This window comes from Pseudomyrmex gracilis, unplaced genomic scaffold (genome assembly GCF_002006095.1).
Source record: "Pseudomyrmex gracilis isolate BER0280 unplaced genomic scaffold, ASM200609v1 scaffold_405, whole genome shotgun sequence".
NCBI lineage: Eukaryota > Metazoa > Arthropoda > Insecta > Hymenoptera > Formicidae > Pseudomyrmex > Pseudomyrmex gracilis.
Genome location: NW_018020989.1, coordinates 13,330 through 32,134, shown reverse-complemented (window position 1 = coordinate 32,134; position 18,805 = coordinate 13,330). Strand labels below are relative to the sequence as shown.

Here is an 18,805-nt window from a genome sequence, read left to right as displayed (position 1 = left end):
ATCTGCGCGAAGTGGAGAAAATGAGTGGAAAATTGTATAAAATGTACAATCTCGCGTTTTTTTTTTCAATCAACGCGCAAATTAAATTGACATCGCAAGAAATCCGAGCGAGAGGAGAGAACCCGTTAGAAGAGAGACGGTTTCCTCGTCACATTATCTATCGTCACGTGATACGCAATATCATTGTCTCTCGCGCTTTAATTGGAAAGCGAACATGTGTGTGCGTCAGTCGGTTCGAAACTTGTCGGATTTAAAGTCTCTCTCTTGTCAATCTGACAGTAGTCCGACGAAAACTTCGTTATCTCTCTCTCTTCAATTTTACTCGTTTTTATTGTGCACATACGTAGATAATACAGTTTCGATTCGGCCAGATTGCGATTCAACATCGCGTCGGATCGCGCACCTGGCGAGAAATCGCATTTGCAAGCGAAGAGATAGCGAAATGGGTTAAGTATCCGGCGATTTGGCGAGAGATTTCCTGACGTTTCCGCTATCTCCGCGATGAAACGATTTTATTATCACGCGGTGTGACGACGAGAGATGTATCTATAAAAAAAAAAAACCGTTTGTCGGTTACGCGCGCAAAGTATTTTCTGTAAACATCAAAAGAACGCGCGCCGAAAGAGACGAAACAACGACGATGACTCGTCGCGTTCGAACAAACGTGTCTCTTCTTTCTTTGAGGGTGTGTATTTGCTCGCTCGTTCGCCGCAGACTTCTTCTTCGTCTCATATCGATTCCGCGCGCGCGAAAATAGCGCGAACGGCGCATTTTGCGATCGCGCGACGACGGCCGGCCGGCCGGTCGGTCGGTCGCCAACGCGAGAGAGAGAAAAACCTCGCTTGGGGTTCACCGCCCCTACGGAAACCTAAACGCTGATAGTTCGATGCACGTCTACCCCTCGCGTGCCACCCTCTCTTCCTCTCTCCTTCACTCTCTCTCTCTGCCTGCGCGAGTCTCTCTCGCTCCGAACTGCTGCGAGTGATAGATGTAAACCAGTTTCGAACCGAACAAGCGCGCCGTGCATTTGTTCTGAGAAAGATTTAAAGGGAAGATTTGAAAATTCGACCTTTCCAAACGGTTTGGGTTTTTTTAATCCTCAAACGCGTGTTTTTAACGTTTATCAACCGCAAAAATTCACCAAGTTGTAAACGTGTCTTATAAAACAACAAAATTAAATACAGCAGTTAATGCGAAATATATCGTACAGACGGCGTCATTAATTCGAAGAATAGGCGCGGGGATCGGAGGGCAAGCGGGGCGGTTGCTCGTAGCGCCAACGGGCGCCGTACTAACTAACTAGTAGCAATCGGGTGTCCACAACCGGACACCCGATTTTGGGACTAATGGATATTTGGATCAACTGGACTTTTTATGTGATCCCCGCGCCTATTCTTCGAATTAATGACGCCGTCTGTACAATATCGAAAATAAACACGCGTGTTTAAAGAAATCTCGCCGCAAATTTCATTGTGACGCGAGAAAACACAAGTCGCAACCGCGGATCTCGAGAGTACGCGATTTTTCTCAATCGGCAAAGCGAACTTTGACCGTACCCTTCCTCGCGAATACAGAAAACAACAAAAAAAAACAAATTTCGAACAAACGGTGTTGCACGCGAGGGTATCGTAGCCATTGCTAGACGAGAATCCCCCACTAGGACTCCCCACCCTCGCGCGAGATGCCGCGTCGTCGCGACGGGGCCTGCCTAGGAGCGGCCGGTGCCTGCGCGAGGGCCTCACTCAGTAGCGCGACGAGCGTCGAGCTGCGTGTATTTTGGGTGTCTTCTTCTTCTTTGCAATCTTGCGCGCGCGCGTCCTCGTTCGACGTTTCTCGGGCGTACTGTTCTATCTCTCTCTTTCTCCTTCGTTTTCTTCCCCGACCGAAACGCCGAGTCTCTTTCCCTTCGAGTCGGGACGCGAAACGCGGCAGCCGCGTGTGTGCCATCGTTACGCTCGACGAGCGAGCGCAGGAGCCAACGATCGAGAGGGAAGCCAGCAACCAGGAGGACTTCGAGGAGGAAGAGCGAGCAAGAAGCGACGGGTGAGAAGGAGAGGTAAGGAGAGCCGGCCGCAGTTTCCTGCCCGTGCTTATCTGCGGAACGCGGCCGAGCACCGCCGGTGTCCTGTTTCGCGATCCTGCGTACACACACACACACACACGTACGTACGTGCGCGCGCGCGCGCGCTCCGGAACACACCCGAACCGTAAAATCCTGGCTCGATCGCGACATGTCATTCGAACACGTTCTAAAAAGCTGCAACCCTTTTAAAGGTCTTTGAGGAGCGAGTCACTCTCGAGTGCTCGAGAGAAAGAGAGTGCGTGGTAAGGTGACGGTTCAACACTCTCGGCGACAAAGGACGCGCGCGAGGGGTGCGACGAGGACACACGCAGAGGAGCGTCGGTCTCCGCGCGACGTAAATTCGAGTGATACTCAGCTGCTCAGCGAGCCGAGTCGAAACGAGCGCGTTGCTTCCTGGCTCTAACGCACGTTACGTCGCGAGAGAGATCCGCGTTTAAAATTTCAACCGGAGAAAATTAAGGTCTCGGTTGTTTCCGCCGTGAGAAGCAGCCACGAGAGGCAGTCCTTCCGCTGTCACGCGAAAAATTCGAGTAGCGAGTCGACAGGAAACACGATTTTGTCATCTCGTGTGTTCGCGCTTCAGGACGCATTTCTGCGATCTCGGTCGCTTGATGAGAGATTTCATAAAACAAAAATTGTTGAGGCTCTCTTGAATATATTACGTACAAGTTTTCTGGAGAAAGAAAATCGCAAGCCGTCGGCTCATCGCGTTTATCTGACGCGTGCGTCTCGCGGGCGAAAATCCGATTATTCTAATTCGATTTTCGTCGAATGTTGACTTCCGCGAACTGTTTCCAGCCCGTAACCTTAAAGGGGGTCACACCATGGACGAACTGTTCCCATGGAGACCGGCCGGAAGACAGACCCTTTCAAAGAGGGAGAGAGACAGAGAGAGAGAGAGAGAGAGAGAGAAAGAGACACGCGCACAGAACAACGTGAAAATTTTGTTGTCGGACGCGCCGGCCGGCCGGCGAGAGACCGACTATTTTTACCGATCGTCTCTCCCGCGCCGGAGGGATGCGTCGTCCATCGGCGGCGGGGGTTGTCGTTGCGAGGGAGTGCGTGCTGTTTTTTTTTGTTTTTTTATTTTTTTTGTTTTTTTATTTCGCACGGAAGCCCGAGCGGGTGGTGAGTCACCCGGTCGCCCGGCGCGATCGGCGTGTGGGCCTCTCTTCAAGGTTCTCTTCGTTTCGTCTCTCCGCCTGGCTGGGCTGGGTGGGGCTGGCTCGAAACGAACGAAAGGGCCGCGCATGTGACACACCACGATACCATTTCGTGGTGTGTAAGGGAGATGACATGCAACCAGGAAGCGGCGGAGAAAACCAGTTTCTTCGGGTTTTTTTTTTTTTTTAAATCGCGCGCAATCTTTCTCTCTCTCCCTCTTTCTCTTTATTATCTCGTTATTTTTCTCTCGCGCGCGAAGACGCTGCGAGACGACGATTGTCGCTTCTAATTACGACGCGCTGAATGTAAAATACTTTGACGGGAGAAAAAGAAAAAAGAATCAATGAGAACTCAGAGAAAACGTTCACCTTCATTGATCCTTTCTTCTCGTCTTTTGTTTGATTTGTTTGACGTCCCTTACGCAATTTACTTGCTTTGAATTATACTTGAAAAACACGTCCCGGCGTTCGGTTGAAGTCGGTTTTACACCGATCAAAGCAAAATATACAATCTTTGCCCTTTTAAACGAGTCTTATCTTATCTGTGTGTGTGTGTGTGTGTAAAACACGCCTGTGGAAAAGAACCGAAGTTGGTTTCTTTCCTTTAGATTCTCACTATATTCGGTAGTCGAAGAAACAGCGCGATGACAAACAAGGGCTTAATTTGAAGGGCGAGCACTGTGTCTCGCGCGATGTTGAAAAAATAGAAAAAACGTTTTGCGAGAAAAACACTGCCGAAATTATTCGACACTGTTCACATCTTCGAATCCTGACGTAAAAATGCCGTAAAAAATGTACGAAAATGTAAAAAAACGCGCGACAGAGCTACATGATTTTTTTCGAGAGAGATTCGTAAAAGTGTATATTTGTGATGAGAGGGTTACCAGCCCCCTCGCCAAGTTCTCTTTGAGTCTTGTGTCGAGCGCGGGCGACCGAGTCGAAAAGCTGGAGCATCACATTCTGAAACGGTATTATCGCCGGGAGATTAATGCGTTCCGCGATTGCAGTCGCGCAACAATAACGGCATTTGAATGCAATCAAAGGAAGAAGTACACATGTATCTAAATATGTATATATATATATTGCATGTACATCCAAGCGTGTGTGTGCGTATGTGTGTATGTGTGTGTAATATAACTCGTACTTTGCACCTTTGTGTCTTTCTTCCGCTCGGGCACAAAAGAACACGCGTATTGTCCGACGACAGCGAGCCGCGTCGGTGTCACCGTGACGATGGCGGTGCCACAACCGTAATTTAACCGTGTTTTTAACATATTTATATTTTTAATTGCAAACAAAGTTACAAATTTACACTCGTATCGAACTGGCAAAAATACAATTTGTTCTGATGAGAACCACACGTACTCGATGTGCGTGAAATATTTTTCAAACGAAAATTCACATTGGAAGTTCGTTTTGCATTACGTGAATTGTCAATTTCAACTCCTCTGTGAAATTTAAAAAGGTCTTTGCAGATGCTTTTTTATTTTTAATCAATTATTTTTCTCTCCGTACAAAGACAGATCGATTCGCGCAATGACGACAAATCGCGGGAATTGCGAGATTGGGGGAGGGAAAAAAAACGCGCAATAACGCGACATATCGTCTGCGCGATAAATTGAAGTGGTTGGTTGAAGTTGGTTAAAATTGCACGGAACTGCTCGATCATCCGAATTGCATCTCGGAAGAGACGTCGTCAGTCAATTCGATCGTTCGCGATAAGCAGAGAGACGTATTATCGCGTACTTACTCAGCGCTACTTGAACCGCGTCGCATCGCAACCGAGCGAGATGTGTCCGCGAAATATCACCCGGCGACAAAAAGCCTCTCTGCGGGGCGTAAGCGTGCGGAGCGCACGAAAGAAAAAAAAAAGAAACGCGAGCACACTCCGATTTAGCGCTCGCGTGCGCGCCGCGTTAAAGTTTCTTGCTCCGATTTTTCGCGACGCAGCTGCGCGCTCTTGGGAGCAAAATAAAAAAATAAAATAAACGAAATTCGCTCTGACCGCATCCGCGCGACTTTTTTGTGCGTTCGTTAGGTTAATTTCACCGTGAAATTCTTTTGATTTTTAACGTTTTTGTTTCTTAATTTCAACGTGTGAATTGTTTTTCTTTGACTCGCGCCGAGCGAGTAGTACCCGCGACTGCAAATATGACCTCGGCAATGCAAGAAACTATCGTGTCGGGTTTTTCTTTGCGAACGACGCGACTTTACATAATGAATCGGAATTTCGTTTTACCACGACGTTTTACCGGATGTTCTCCTCGTTTATTTCTCGCGGTTCTTCATCTATCCAGACCGTGTGATACGCGAATTCCGCTTGAGTCGCGCGCCGCTGGTTTTGCTTTTTCTTTTTTTCTTTTTTTTTCTTTTAATCATACACCTTAATCTCACGCCGGTCTTTTCTCCTTTGTATTTCAGACGCGCGTAACGGATTCCGGCCGGTCAAGCTTAGCAGGAAACGAGCCTCGCGTGACTTTCGCGTTGCAATCAGAAGCGTAAACTAAATCACTTTAGGGCTCATATTTGAGCGTAAACACCGCGCGGATTTTCTCCAATTAGTGTCAATATCTTGGAACGAGAGCGCGAGCCACGCCGTTCCGTAATTCGGAAGCGAGGCTGCGCGCCGAGGCAATTAAAGCGATCCTGAACGCGGAAAAAATTACATACTTGCTTCATACTGACCGACGTTAACTCTCGTCCGTCTGCACGATCGCAGAGAAATACTGTTTTAGTTGAACGCGTTCAAGTAAAAATACATAAATTATATTATTTTCTATTAGCGAACTATATAGAATATTATATAATATTATTATATTATTATATTATATAATATTATACAATTAGTAGAATATTATTCAATCTTTTCTCTATGTAAATGTTTTAATTGTTTATTCATGTTAATCTTTCAAAAATACATAAATAATCTCTACAAAATAAGACTTTCGAGTTTTATATAAAAGAAGTGGAACGATGTTACGAAGTGTGTGCGTTGTTGTTGAAGACAACCAAGTTTCTAAGCTTGATTGAAAGCGAAAGAGAGAGTCCGATATGCAACAGCGAATCGAGCGAGGAACGAGACGATATCGGTTGCCTTCGGCGGTGACCAAGTTCGGCCAAAGACCCGCCTCTGCGGCTTTTCTTGGACCGATACCTACTTGCAGAGCGCGCACGCAACTCGCGTGTGCTTTGCTGCTCATCGCGTTTTCGCATAAAAATGCCGCAGCTCGCTAACTTCAAGTATGGCAAATATTGCGCCACCGTTTAAATCCGATGATCGTCGCGCATTTACAGATCTTTTCTTACGATCGCCGGTGTTTTTATTTATTTATCGTAAAAATTCGAAATTTCACACCGTCCGCGCGAAAGACATCTTCTTTGTATAAAACTAGCACAACACAGGCGCGCGCTATTGTTATTTTTATTTAACGTGTTGTCAGTGAACACAACCTGTCACCGCGATGACAGATAGTATATACGTCTTATAAACCATATAATACACATATGAGAAATGTCAGAAATAATGCATGAAAATTAAACTCAAAAAATAGTGAGAGAGAGAAGTGGAAAAACAACACGTGACAGGGAAAAGGGTAAAAAAGAGAATATTATATATATTATATGTAACATTCTATATCTATATATAATACACACACATACGCATATATGTATATATATATATATATATATACCGTAATCACGTGACCGAAGTCAGTAACACCGCCGCGGTCGCGCGACCGAGGTCAGTGACCCCGCCAAGGCTGCGCGGCCGAGGTCAGTGACCCCGCCAAGGCCGCGCGGCCGAGGTCAATGACATTACTGTAGTATGTATATAATACATATAATACAATATAAAGTATAATATTATAAATATATAATAAATTATATGTATAATATNTATTATTTAATGTTATATATAATATAAATTACAGTCACGTTATTTTCACGTGTTGTTTTTCTACTCTTTCCTGTCACGTGATTTTAGTTACGTTTTTAATTTTCTCTACATATACGACCAACTGTCTCAAAATCGTTTTTCATTATTTACTCTCTCGATCTTACCGATTCGATTCGACTCGATCAACCAATCAACCAATCGGCAACGCGGGAAAGAGGCAACAATAGATGCGATACATTCGGCTCCAAAACGCGCACTTCTCGGTCCAAATGACTTTTTTTATATAGGATTATTTGTAAAAATCATCACGGAATTACAAGGTTTTGTACACAATAAATGATTTTTGCTTGACAATTCGATCGCTGAGAACAGCTTTCGATTTCTACGATCGAATTGACGTTGTCGAACATGTCACATCTCCTCCACGTTCGCTTTGTCCTTGTTCGCTGTTGTCGTGTGGATTGTATTTCCGTTCGGATTCGTGACGGGAAAATTTAAGAGCGAACTCATCCGCCCGCGTCTGTTGATCCACCGTCTGACGGTTACTATTTACGCTGTTAACCAGCGAAATTTTCTCGTTGCCGATTTTTGTGCGACACATCGCGCAAACCTCGACAAAGTTCGAACACCTCAAAAACCCGCGCGCGCCATTAGGTTTTTAATCGGTGTCAAATCAGGATTAATTTAAAACTATCAATTATATTAAATACTGTTATAATATTTTTATATTCTTTCTAAATATTTTTATTTATCGCCGCAATTAGGTAACTTTCTAAGTTTCTGCTCTCGAAACCACTGGAGAGCAGTTTGCGGTAATAACACAACACTTCATTACATTGTTCTGCGCGAAAGTTTTACTTGTTTTCTAGAATTTATTTGTTTATCAAAGTTATGTATTTTTTTCAAGATCAATGCGGAGATAAAAATAATCTTTACAAGCAAATATCGCAGAACGTTCGACTTTGAGAAACTTAGAACTAACTGTCCGTCAGGTCTCTGTAAACAGGCGAGTGTTCCTTTGACGAGGCTCTCGCGCGTTGCACCTGAGCGTGACATTTTAACGAGACGTTATAGAGACGTGACAAAATTTCAATTGTAAGAGATCGTAAGCAAATCAATCACGGGCCCAACGTGAAAGATAAATGCGCTAAGGTCTTTACGCGGCGGAAACGATGTTAGGTTTAACTTAAGCGCGCGCCGCTGAATAAGACCGCGACCGCGCTCGACGTCTCAATTTATTTACATCTCATCTCTCTTCGCGCGCGCGTCCCGTCGATGCACGTATTATTAAAGCACCGTGAAACACCGCGAGAGTCCTGTTCTCGTCGCAGTCCTGCTGTGACGCAGCGGCGGCCGCGGTTCAATGACACACGTTGCGTCGAGAGCGGATCGTTTACGCTCATCTTGCGGCAAACACCGTAAGCCGTAATACTGGGTGTTCCGCGCGCAAATTCGTCTTTGATCGATTCTCCGAAAATCGGAAGAGGTAATCGACAAAACGCGTGTGACGCGGCGAAGTAACACTGACCTCGTGAAGACATCTCTGTACGAGATAGCGTACGGCTAAAAAAAACGACTTAAAAACGTCTCATTGTCTTTTAAACATGTTTGAAGTGTCCCTTGACTTTTTTTCTGTGCCGTCTGAGGACGTAAGAACTCGGTTAAAACGTTTCGAAAAAAAAAACAAAAAGAACACACAAGAGCTTCTCAACTCCGAACCAATTTTCTCTCGCTTGAGAAATGTGAAAAAAAATTAGGCAAAGGTTAATAGCCCCTCGAGCTGTTCTCTCTCTCTCTCTCTCTCTCTCTCTGTCTCTCTCTCGCTCGGTCGGTTAAATTAACGGTAAGATACGCACAGTCAGTGGCGAATGTTGATTTAATGGGCATGACGCGTGGATTCTCTTGGGCAAATGAGCGACGAGAGAAATTCTCTCGACGCGCGCGCGCGAAAGAAATTATTATAATCGGAAACGGCATTGATCAATAAAATCGGACGTTATCGCGTCGCGAATTTACGACGTGCGGAGAAAAAACTCGCACGTCTCGCACATTCCGTTCTGGCTGGTCGGTGCGAACCCGTTGAAGAAGAAGCGGCTATGTTATAATCGCACGTTCTATCGGAAGTGGCTGCGTGTGCAATTGCAGAGACACGACAAACATATCTTATCTCGGCTTGTAATTCTCTCTGTACATTCGCGCGGAACAAACTACGGTCGAAACTTTTTCGAACTCTACGAGTTCTCGTTCCTTCGTTCCTGTGTCAAAAGGGACTTTCTTTTACTCATTAGAGAGAGAACAAAAATGTTCTTCGTTCGGAAACTTTTGTTCTGGAAAATAAAAGAGAAATTTAAACTTTTCGAGAAACATCCTTCAATCGCAAGAACAGAGATAGATAGATAGATAGATAGATAGAGAGAGAGAGAGAGAAAGGGAGAAACAAACGCGAATAACTGCGAGAAACCGTTGCTTTATCCGACGAATAATAGCAGCGGTTTTCAGTCGGAGTTAGCTCGGGCGTCTGCTCGGCGATAGCGTTGGGATGAAACTCCGAGGATCAATACACATAGTGGCGCGGATCTTCTCAATTGGCGGCACGCGAAGCGCCGTGTGTGCGCTCTCTGTCTCTCTGTCTCTCTCTCTCTCTGTTTGTCTAATCGAACGTGTGACGTATCGCACGTGCGTTATAAACATTTGTCGTTTGTAATTAATTTTTGTTTTCCTTGACACAAATTCTCTCTACTTCTCGCTCGTGTAGAGGGGTACTTAATTGCGGGGTATTTTGTAATTCACGACTGTGCGATTAAACGGGCGTATAAATAGTGTAATTGTTGTTGCAGTTTCCTCAGAGAAGCCATTTCGAACACAGTTTCGGTGAACTCGAGAAGCGGACGACTCGCTCGGTTTCGTCGTTACGATGCAGAGCAACGGTTCGGAGAATGTGGGATCCGAGAACGGAGTCGACAAATCAGGATGGACGGTACGTGGATCGAAATCGCGCGAGGATAAGAAAAATTTGAAAGTGAAACAGAAAAAACTTCTCTCGATCCGGTCAATGTTAAAAAAAAAAAAAACCATCTATTGGTTCTCTTTCAGGTCGGATTAATCAACGGTAAGTACAAGTATCTCACGGCGGAGACGTTCGGTTTCAAGATCAACGCCAACGGCTCGAGCCTGAAGAAGAAACAGTTGTGGACGCTGGAGGGTAGCGAGCATCAGGTTTTCCTTCGCTCGCACTTAGATCGATATCTGGCGGTCGACCAGTTTGGTAACGTGACGTGCGAGAGCGAAGATTCGTCGGATCCGGGATGCGCTTTTCAGATACAACTCTCGTCCGACGGTACGGTATTTTCTGACAATCCGACAATTATTTCGCACTTCCGTTTATTTCCGGAAGTTGAGTTTTCTTCTCGCGCGATTCGAAGACAAACACATCATCGCTTTAGAGTTTGGGACACGTTATTACACACACACACACACAAATATTTGACGCGCGAGGAGTTTTTTGGTAATATACCGTAAATTTTTGAAACTTAAATCACAAAGTGACTTTACAAAATGCGCGCGTGTTTTATCGCGTTTTCAAACGTTATATGTCCGTCGATTTACGTTCTCCGCTAAATCGCTAAGTAATGTAACGAGCGGTCGTAAATGCATTCTTTTTCAACGAGCGGCAATCGAAACAAATTGCAGGCAGCGGACGATGGGCGCTGAAGAACATCCAGAGAGGCTACTTCTTAGGCTCGAGCCAAGATGAATTGAAGTGCACTGCTAAAGCCCCAGGCGAGGCGGAATACTGGCTGGTGCATCTCGCCGCCAGACCGCAGGTAACGTCTTTTAAATACCTGTTGCGTTTTGAAGTTTGCGCGAACGAGGAGCGCGCGTTTTGCTCAGCTAGAACCCCCGTTTGCGCAATCCCGTTTCTACACGACTACGGCTAATAACTGTGTTTTATCTCCGATCAAATGACACTTTTCAAAATTCCGGTTTGCGCTATCTCTCGATTCTTTCTCGTTATTACGCCACGTATCTGCGTATCATCGTTTTAAAAGACATTAAACTGTTTTAAATGTCTTTTTAATACTCTTTTAATCGGTTTCAAAGCGATCTCTTGGATTAGAGCAATTTTACGACCGATGAAATGTAAAAAAAAAAAAATCCAGTGTATTTCTCTAATCTATAAACTCGAACGATAATTTTAATGAGCATGATATCAAAGTAACGCTAATTGAATATATATTCGCGTCGTCAGGTGAATCTCAGATCGGCCGGGAGGAAACGTTTCGCACATCTGAGCGCGACGCAAGACGAGATTCACGTTGACGCGCCGGTGCCTTGGGGTGAGGACACCTTGTTCACTCTGGAATTCCGCCCCATGGGTGACGACGAGCACGGGGAGCACGGCAAGTCCGAGGGTGGTTATTACGCTCTGCATACCTGTAATAATAAGTATCTCGCGCGCGACGGCAAACTACTGGACAGCTGCACGCGGGACTGTCTGTACGCCGCGGAATTCCACGCTGGTCTTCTTGCTCTACGGTATAATTGACGGCAAATTAAACTTCGATCGATGTGACAATTTGTGAAAAGAAAACAATCGTCATATCGAGTTGGAAATCTCGTTTTTAAATGTGTCTAACGGATTGTCTCTCACAGCGACATAAACGGCGCGTACTTGGCACCGATTGGAAGCAAAGCTGTTCTGAAGTCGAGATCCACGACCGTTACGCGCGACGAGCTCTTCTCATTGGAGGAATCTCTGCCACAGGCCTCGTTCGTCGCCGCGTTGAATCAGCGATACGTTTCGGTGAAACAAGGTAAACAAGTTTTCAATCAATTTTGCTCGTTAATTAAACGTTTTGTCGCAAAAAAAAAATCACGTAAGTAATTGATTGACAACCGAGAGAAATTGATGCTTGATCGTCGTCAGGCGTCGACGTGACGGCCAATCAGGACGAGATCTCCGGTCATGAGACATTCCAGTTAGAGTTCGATCGGGTGACGAAACGATGGTACGTGCGGACAATGCAGGACCGCTACTGGAGCTTGGAAGCTGGCGGTGGCATTCAGGCGTCCGATCACAAGCGCTCGTCTAACGCGCTCTTTGATCTGGTGTGGCAATCGAACGACGGCACCGTCGCGATACGCGCCAACAACGGCAAGTTCCTGGCCACCAAACGATCCGGCCATCTCTACGCGAACGCCGACTCGCTCAACAGCAACGACTCGGACGCCGCCAAATATTACTTCTACCTGATGAACCGACCGGTGCTGGTGCTGCGTTGCGAACAGGGCTTTGTCGGGCCGAAGAGCGGGGCCAGCCCCAAGCTCGAGTGCAACAAGGCCATCTACGAGACGATACGCGTCGAACGGTGCGAACGCGGTGTCGTCAGATTCAAGGGTAAAATTTGCCCCTTTTTTGCTTAATCGTTCTTTTTTCTTTTTTTTAATTATTATATTTATCTTGTCTCATTCGTCGACGATGTATGTATGTGCGCAGGTCAAAATGGGAAGTACTGGCACGCGGACAGCGAAGGTGTCACCGTGGACTCGGACATGCCGTCCGACGGGTTTTATCTGGAGCTGCGCGAGCCGTCGCGGATCTGCATCAAATGCGTGGACGGCCGGTATCTCACCGCGGGCAAGAACGGCGTGTTGCGCTTAGGCGAGACGGACTACGAGTCCGCCACAAAGTGGGAGTTTTAATGCGAGAGATAAAAAAAAAAAAAAAAAATGATGCAACACGCGCGAATAATGCAACGAAGAAAACGAGAGATGCGCATAATTCCACTGTCTCTTCAAGCTTTGGTCGTAAACACCGCAGCACCGTAATCCCCCGACCTAAAACACACAAATGGCAGAGAACTCGCAGTCTGCGCCGATTCCTGTCGCGTACTTAATCGAGCGTACCGCGCGTCGTAATAAAAAAAAAAAATCCTATAACGGTGTCGACGCGCTCGCGCGCGCGACTATACTCCTTTTCTATTTTTTGTCCCCTTCTCTTTAGAGATCTTGATGGAAAAAGAAAACAAAAAAAAAAAAAAAAACGCTTTGAATCCGCAATACATTCAAGACTGACTGATTTGTTCGATTTGCAATCCAGGTAATTTGTGCAAGGGTCCGAGAAACGTCCGAGACCGGCCATTTGGACTACTGTAACTGTCTGTACGGTCTGTTTTTTATACGTAACACACTTTTATATCTATATATATACATATATTGTAAACGCGCGACTTGCCACGCTGCGAGCGCGATAATTTTTATGATGATCCTCTCTCTTTCTCTCTCGTAAAATCGACGAAAGTTCGTTCTATTATGAGAAAGTGTGTGATTTATTTATTTTACAAAATTCGTCTTACGTATGTGTGTATATGTGCGTGTGCGTGTGCGTGTGCGTGTGTGCGCGCGACAGTTTGATAAACGCGTTCATTAAAAGGTCACTCCGCGAAGTAGTCCAGTTGCTCGCAGCGTGGCAACGCGCGACTATTTGCTACCGTTAGGGGCGTATTTTATATTAGTCATATTATTTAAAGAAATATACAATACTTGAAAAAAAGACGCAGAGTCAAATTCCGATAGTTTCGTTCCGATGTCGCTGCTCCGACCGGGTCAGCAGCCTCCTGCAATTTACTGCCAAAATCAATCAATCAACAACACATACACATACACATACACACACACACACATTCGTTACGTTGCGGTCACAAGTTAGGAAAAGAAAAAAAAACGCACATCGAGTTTTGCAATTCCTCGCGTACGCTTCAACCAACATGTATTATCAGCCTTCCGCAATTTATATTTATAAGTCAACTATGCCGAACTAAGGCTTTAAGGGTGATGGAAAGATTTGCAACACAGCAGCAGCAGCACAAATGAATTCGCGTTTCTGTTCGCTTTTGTTTGGTTTTTTCTCTCTCTCTTTCTTTGTTTGAGAGCGACGACACTTCGACGAGGGGTCGATTGTCGTCACACACACGCGTGTGGTTTTTAGAGACATAGTAGAAGATAGATTTTAATATATCGTATTCTCAGAGCGAGTCGAAACGGGGAGATTGAACGTTGTGTTTCTTTTTCATGTGGATTTGTGGATTTCCTAATATATATACGATTTTAAGTGCGAGATCATTTCGAGACACGTATACTTATGTCGGTTTTCATGTAAGTATACAATACGTTTGTCTCTCGTCATTATTTCATCGCTGTAATAATAACGTGGCATATCTATCCCGTGCACGCCTCGCGCGCGTCACTTAATTTTTAAAACACACACTTCGAGACGCCGCGAAAACACGTATTTATACATATGCTAAACCCGAAAATCATCGCGCGCGCGCGCGCGCACACACACATACATTGTTATTTTACTCGATCGCGTAAACCATATGTCGGATACGATTGATCTACTAACGACCTACACACGCAAACATATAAACACACACACACACATATATTTGTACTCCTTGTAATAAGTGGCAATCTCATTTTAACTACTTTTACTTATTAGAAAACGCATTAAGAGAACAATGAATGTAATAAATTAAAGAATGTAATAACATTTTTATTGGTCAGATTTTTTAAGTGAGGTGTCTATTTGAAACATAATCCTCCGATACTCGACAGATTAATCTTTACTATATGTATTAAAATATAATATACAGGGTGTCTTCGTTGTTTTACAAATTGTTCCAAGGAAGTAACTCGAAAAATTATGGAAGATGTGGAAGAAACAGATTGGGCGCGATATACATAAAACAATTCATCCGTCATGCTAAAAATTATTTGCACGACAAACATTTCTCGGTGATACTTTTCTGTGAAAATATCGCGAGATGTTTGCGTGTTTACGTACTGAGTTTATTTTTTACGTTAAAAAGTAAAACAGTTATAACAAAACTGTTGCTAAAATTTCTACTGCATTTATTACAATCTCGTTTATTTGTTTGCAATTAACAAACGAAGAATCGTTTCAGACAGTTCTTAGTAAGGCAAAAGCGGCAGAATTTTTTTTTTACAATTGTCAATACAAAATATAAACCAGAGGCCTTGGATGTGAAGATCACCAATCAGTCTGGCACTCTCGCGAGTAGTCGAATTCCAATCGTCGATTGTGATCAAAGTTGTGTGCGCTCAGTCAGGAACCAAGTTATTCGATCGACACGTTGAAATTGCAGACAACAATTATTATGCAATTATTGCATAAACAAATCTAAAACAATAATTTTATTATCCTAATCCGTCGCCACGCGTTGTCGTTTAATGGCTCGTTCCTCTATCTCCACGTAATACTTGTTGAACATCAACTTCAACGCCGGATACATCAAGGGCAGAAGCGGCAAGTACGAGAAGTTGATGTGCATGTTGTCGTACGCGATACCGACGTTGCTCAGTCTCGGCTCGTTCTCGTTCCGCGCCAAGTGAGGAATGACTGCGTAACGTTGGCTAAAGTGCGTCAACAGCGTGAATTTCGATCTCATTTGCTCGCCCGCTTTTATGGCTTGCGAAACCGTTGAGTGAAACTTGAACTCCGCCTCGTCTATCAGATCGTCTTCCATCGTGGCTTCGTGAATCAGCAAATCGCAATCTTGACCGAGTTTTACAAGATTGTCACAGGGCATGGTGTCACCGCTGAAAACAATATTGTCGCATAATTAACGCATACGAACGAGAGACAAATCAAAGTGCGAAGTAGATAAATTAGATTCGCTGCAATTCGAAACATTCGCGAAATGTGAAGATGAACTCTACCTGTACACTATTTTCTTTCCATTGTTGAGCGTCACGGAAACACCGTAAGAGTAGGGACAATGCTTGACGTATACCGTCCTGATGGCTTGCACGTTCAACGTCTTGTACATGTCTCTGTACTTCTTATCCATGGGCATGTGTATGTCCATGAAGAACTCGCTGTTCGATATCAGCATTATTCGATGCAAAATCGGTTCGAAACGCTTGTGATACATCTGTAGCCAAGCGGCGATGTGTCCCGGCGCGAACACGTACAAAGGGTCTTGCGTGACCCTCTCTCTTTCCTTCAGCAGACCTATCAGACCGATGTGATGATCCGCGTGCAGATGCGACACGTATATTCCCTGAAAAAGAAACGCGCGTTGAACCGACGTCACTCAACGCTACGAAGGTAAGTTACAAGACCAGGAAAAATGTATTACTTTGATCGTTCTCATGATGTTGTCCGTCTCGGATCTTCCGAAGATCCTCGCGATTTGACCGTAAGTGCCTTCCCCGCAATCTAGCACCATGCTGTGACTCTCGTCCACTCGTAGCAATATGCCGCTCGTGTTTCTGACCTTACTCGGAATGCTGGACCCGGTACCCAGCATAATGATCTTTGGATAACTGTTTCTGGACAAGAAATTCTCCGTTCGAGCGTTGATGTTTGTCTGTAGCTCAGCCAACGCGTCTAAGAAACCGTCGTTCTCGAAGACCTCGTTTATGTATTCTTTTGGATGAAGCGACACCTCGTTTGTCGCGTCGAATTTCAATTCCGGTTGCAAATGAACGGTGTAATGCGTTCTAGGCCGATGGATGATGGCTAAGTCCTCCGCCTTAAAGAAGAGAAACTTGTATTCAAGACACGGAAATAAATTTCGGAACAAAAGAAGTCCGATCCGTTTTCTTACTCGTGTTTCCTTATTGAAGCTCTCCTCGTTCAGGAAAGGAAATATCTCAGAATGCAGCATGTGAAGTTTGTGCTGATGTCTGTGAACCGCCTCGGTGCCCAAACATTGATTCTCCTCGTTCACAACTATGTGACGCGTATTGAGACCGAATTTATTTATCCAGTCTACGTAGCGAGGATTGTCCATTATTTTCTGAGGCGTGAAGTGAATGACGCAACACGGCGAATCGTCCTTGTTTTCCGTTGGTGCTTGATGTCGAACAAAGCTGGGATGACTCACAAACGAGTCCAGGTAATCTTCCGATGGACATTCCACGACTGCGCATACGAATAAAAACATAGACGTCAAAAATTTATAACAAAAAAAAAAAAAAAAAAAGAAACAAACGTGAACCTAAAAGACTCTGATGTGTCAAAACAATACCTAGAAAAGTAGGACCGGGTATAGCCGGCTCGCAGACATCTTTGCTGCGAACGACGGTACCATCGGGAAGAGTAATGTCCTCGCCGGATTTAAGCTGGCCGAACAGCGGACCGGGTTTCACTCCTTTCTCCACACACTTCTCCAAGGACAGTTTGCCTGGTCGAGGATGCAGTTTGCAAATGTAGGACACCACGCTGGATATCCTCTTCTTTTCCACAGGCTTCTGTTCCATCTTCTGCATCTTCTTCTGGTTCTCTTCTATTTTATCAGGTACTCGTTTGTTATTGGTTTTGTAGTCGTAGTAATTGATTGTGTCAACAACTTCTTCTCCTATATTAAAGGATTCCTTTTCCTCCTCTTTCGGAGCGGACTTTGCAATGGGAACATAAGAAACAGACATTACCGAATCTGTGTACGGCTGAGCAACGTCACATTTGGCTTCCTCGATCTTCAGAGCTTGCAATATTACAAACTTTTTAATCGCCTCAAATATTTCCACGGTTCCTTTGGGACCGTGCACTGTGACTTTTGGCACTCCGGCGTCTTGTATTGTCAGAAGCATTCCCGGAATGCCACCCAAATTGTTCCAAGACGCCGACGTGACAAATAAGTGCTCCAGTTTTATTAACTTGTATTTGTGCTCGTGAGCCAGTCTTTGTGTTCCCTCGCCGCAGTTAAAGATGTACCTGGTGTGACCCGTTGTCAAGTAAACGCATCTTGGCGCGCCGTGAGCTCCGGTGCCCAAAATCTAATCAAACGGAGTAAGTTTATTTATTAATCGTAATTCCAGCAAATTGAACTCTTTTTGCACAATCACATGTTACTTCTGACAATATATGACAGTTGTCAGTACTAACCTGTAAGGAAATTCTCGCATTGGAGGTGTATTTTGCCGACTTCTCTTTAAGTTTCTGCCTCGCTCTTTGCATGTCATACAGATGCGAAGGTGAACGCGGCATGGTGTAACCGTAACGAAGCGACCAATGTCGCAGAAAGCTCGAAGTTTTACTCGCAAAAGACAGCAACGTGCAACTGTTGCATTTCACAACATGATGTATCAACGAATATACGTTCGGCCTCATCCGTTCAATCTGTCTCGATCGTCGCGATAAAATCAAACATTTGTCGATCTGTCCGTCGCCCTCAACAATCGTAAACCAGATTCGCTCGAAAAACACGTGCGTGCGATTACAGAGTTCCTCCGCGTTTCGTCAGATCAGGAAATCTCCGTACTGATCTGAGAGACCTCGTGCGGTGGACATGCGAAACATCCTACCATTTTCTTCCGGACCGCGTGTTTGCCTCGATCATCCCAAAAAGTAGGCGAGAACTGGCGAGAACTTCCGCCTACGAAATGTTGCCCGGTAAATATAAAAAATAGTTTTACGTAAAACTAAAGAAAAAAAACTTACGTCTACTCAAAATGTTAGATCTTATTTCCTTAATATTTCTAAAATCTTTACGTCTCCAAAGAAATTGTTCGAAAAATTGTAGAAAAGTATTGAAAATTGCACTTGTCGAGAATCTTAATAAAATTTAAACATTTTCATAGTTTTTACAATTCTAAGAACGAAACTTGCGAATCGCCAGTATTTAACTCTAA

At 44.7% G+C, this 18,805-nt stretch overlaps 2 protein-coding genes across 2 annotated transcripts; one reads left to right on the top strand and one right to left on the bottom strand.

Annotated features, from left to right (window-relative positions):
• Window positions 1–1,735: 1,735 nt before the first annotated feature.
• LOC109860528 (protein singed) lies at window positions 1,736–13,188 on the top strand. Its single transcript, XM_020439660.1, has 8 exons — window positions 1,736–2,056; window positions 9,982–10,121; window positions 10,238–10,481; window positions 10,835–10,968; window positions 11,394–11,680; window positions 11,798–11,958; window positions 12,072–12,542; window positions 12,642–13,188. Exons 2-8 carry the CDS (start codon window positions 10,059–10,061, stop codon window positions 12,845–12,847), a joined length of 1,566 nt encoding a protein of 521 aa, XP_020295249.1. The 5' UTR covers window positions 1,736–2,056; window positions 9,982–10,058; the 3' UTR covers window positions 12,848–13,188.
• LOC109860527 (ribonuclease Z, mitochondrial) lies at window positions 13,167–18,436 on the bottom strand. Its single transcript, XM_020439658.1, has 6 exons — window positions 18,060–18,436; window positions 17,203–17,950; window positions 16,780–17,096; window positions 16,309–16,704; window positions 15,887–16,230; window positions 13,167–15,766 (listed from the first exon to the last, which is right to left on the bottom strand). The coding sequence occupies exons 1-6, from the start codon at window positions 18,282–18,284 to the stop codon at window positions 15,370–15,372; spliced, it is 2,427 nt and encodes an 808-aa protein (XP_020295247.1). The 5' UTR covers window positions 18,285–18,436; the 3' UTR covers window positions 13,167–15,369.
• Window positions 18,437–18,805: the final 369 nt, after the last annotated feature.

Coding starts and splice junctions, on each gene's coding strand:
- LOC109860527 (XM_020439658.1), bottom strand. CDS start 18,284: ATGAGGCCGAACGTATATTCGTTGATACATCATGTTGTGAAATGCAAC. Junction 17,951..18,059: donor ATGCGAGAATTTCCTTACAG/GTTAGTACTGAC, acceptor CCGTTTGATTAG/ATTTTGGGCACCGGAGCTCA. Junction 16,231..16,308: donor ACATCATGAGAACGATCAAA/GTAATACATTTT, acceptor TTTCTTTTTCAG/GGAATATACGTGTCGCATCT.
- LOC109860528 (XM_020439660.1), top strand. CDS start 10,059: ATGCAGAGCAACGGTTCGGAGAATGTGGGATCCGAGAACGGAGTCGAC. Junction 10,482..10,834: donor GATACAACTCTCGTCCGACG/GTACGGTATTTT, acceptor AACAAATTGCAG/GCAGCGGACGATGGGCGCTG. Junction 11,681..11,797: donor GCTGGTCTTCTTGCTCTACG/GTATAATTGACG, acceptor TGTCTCTCACAG/CGACATAAACGGCGCGTACT.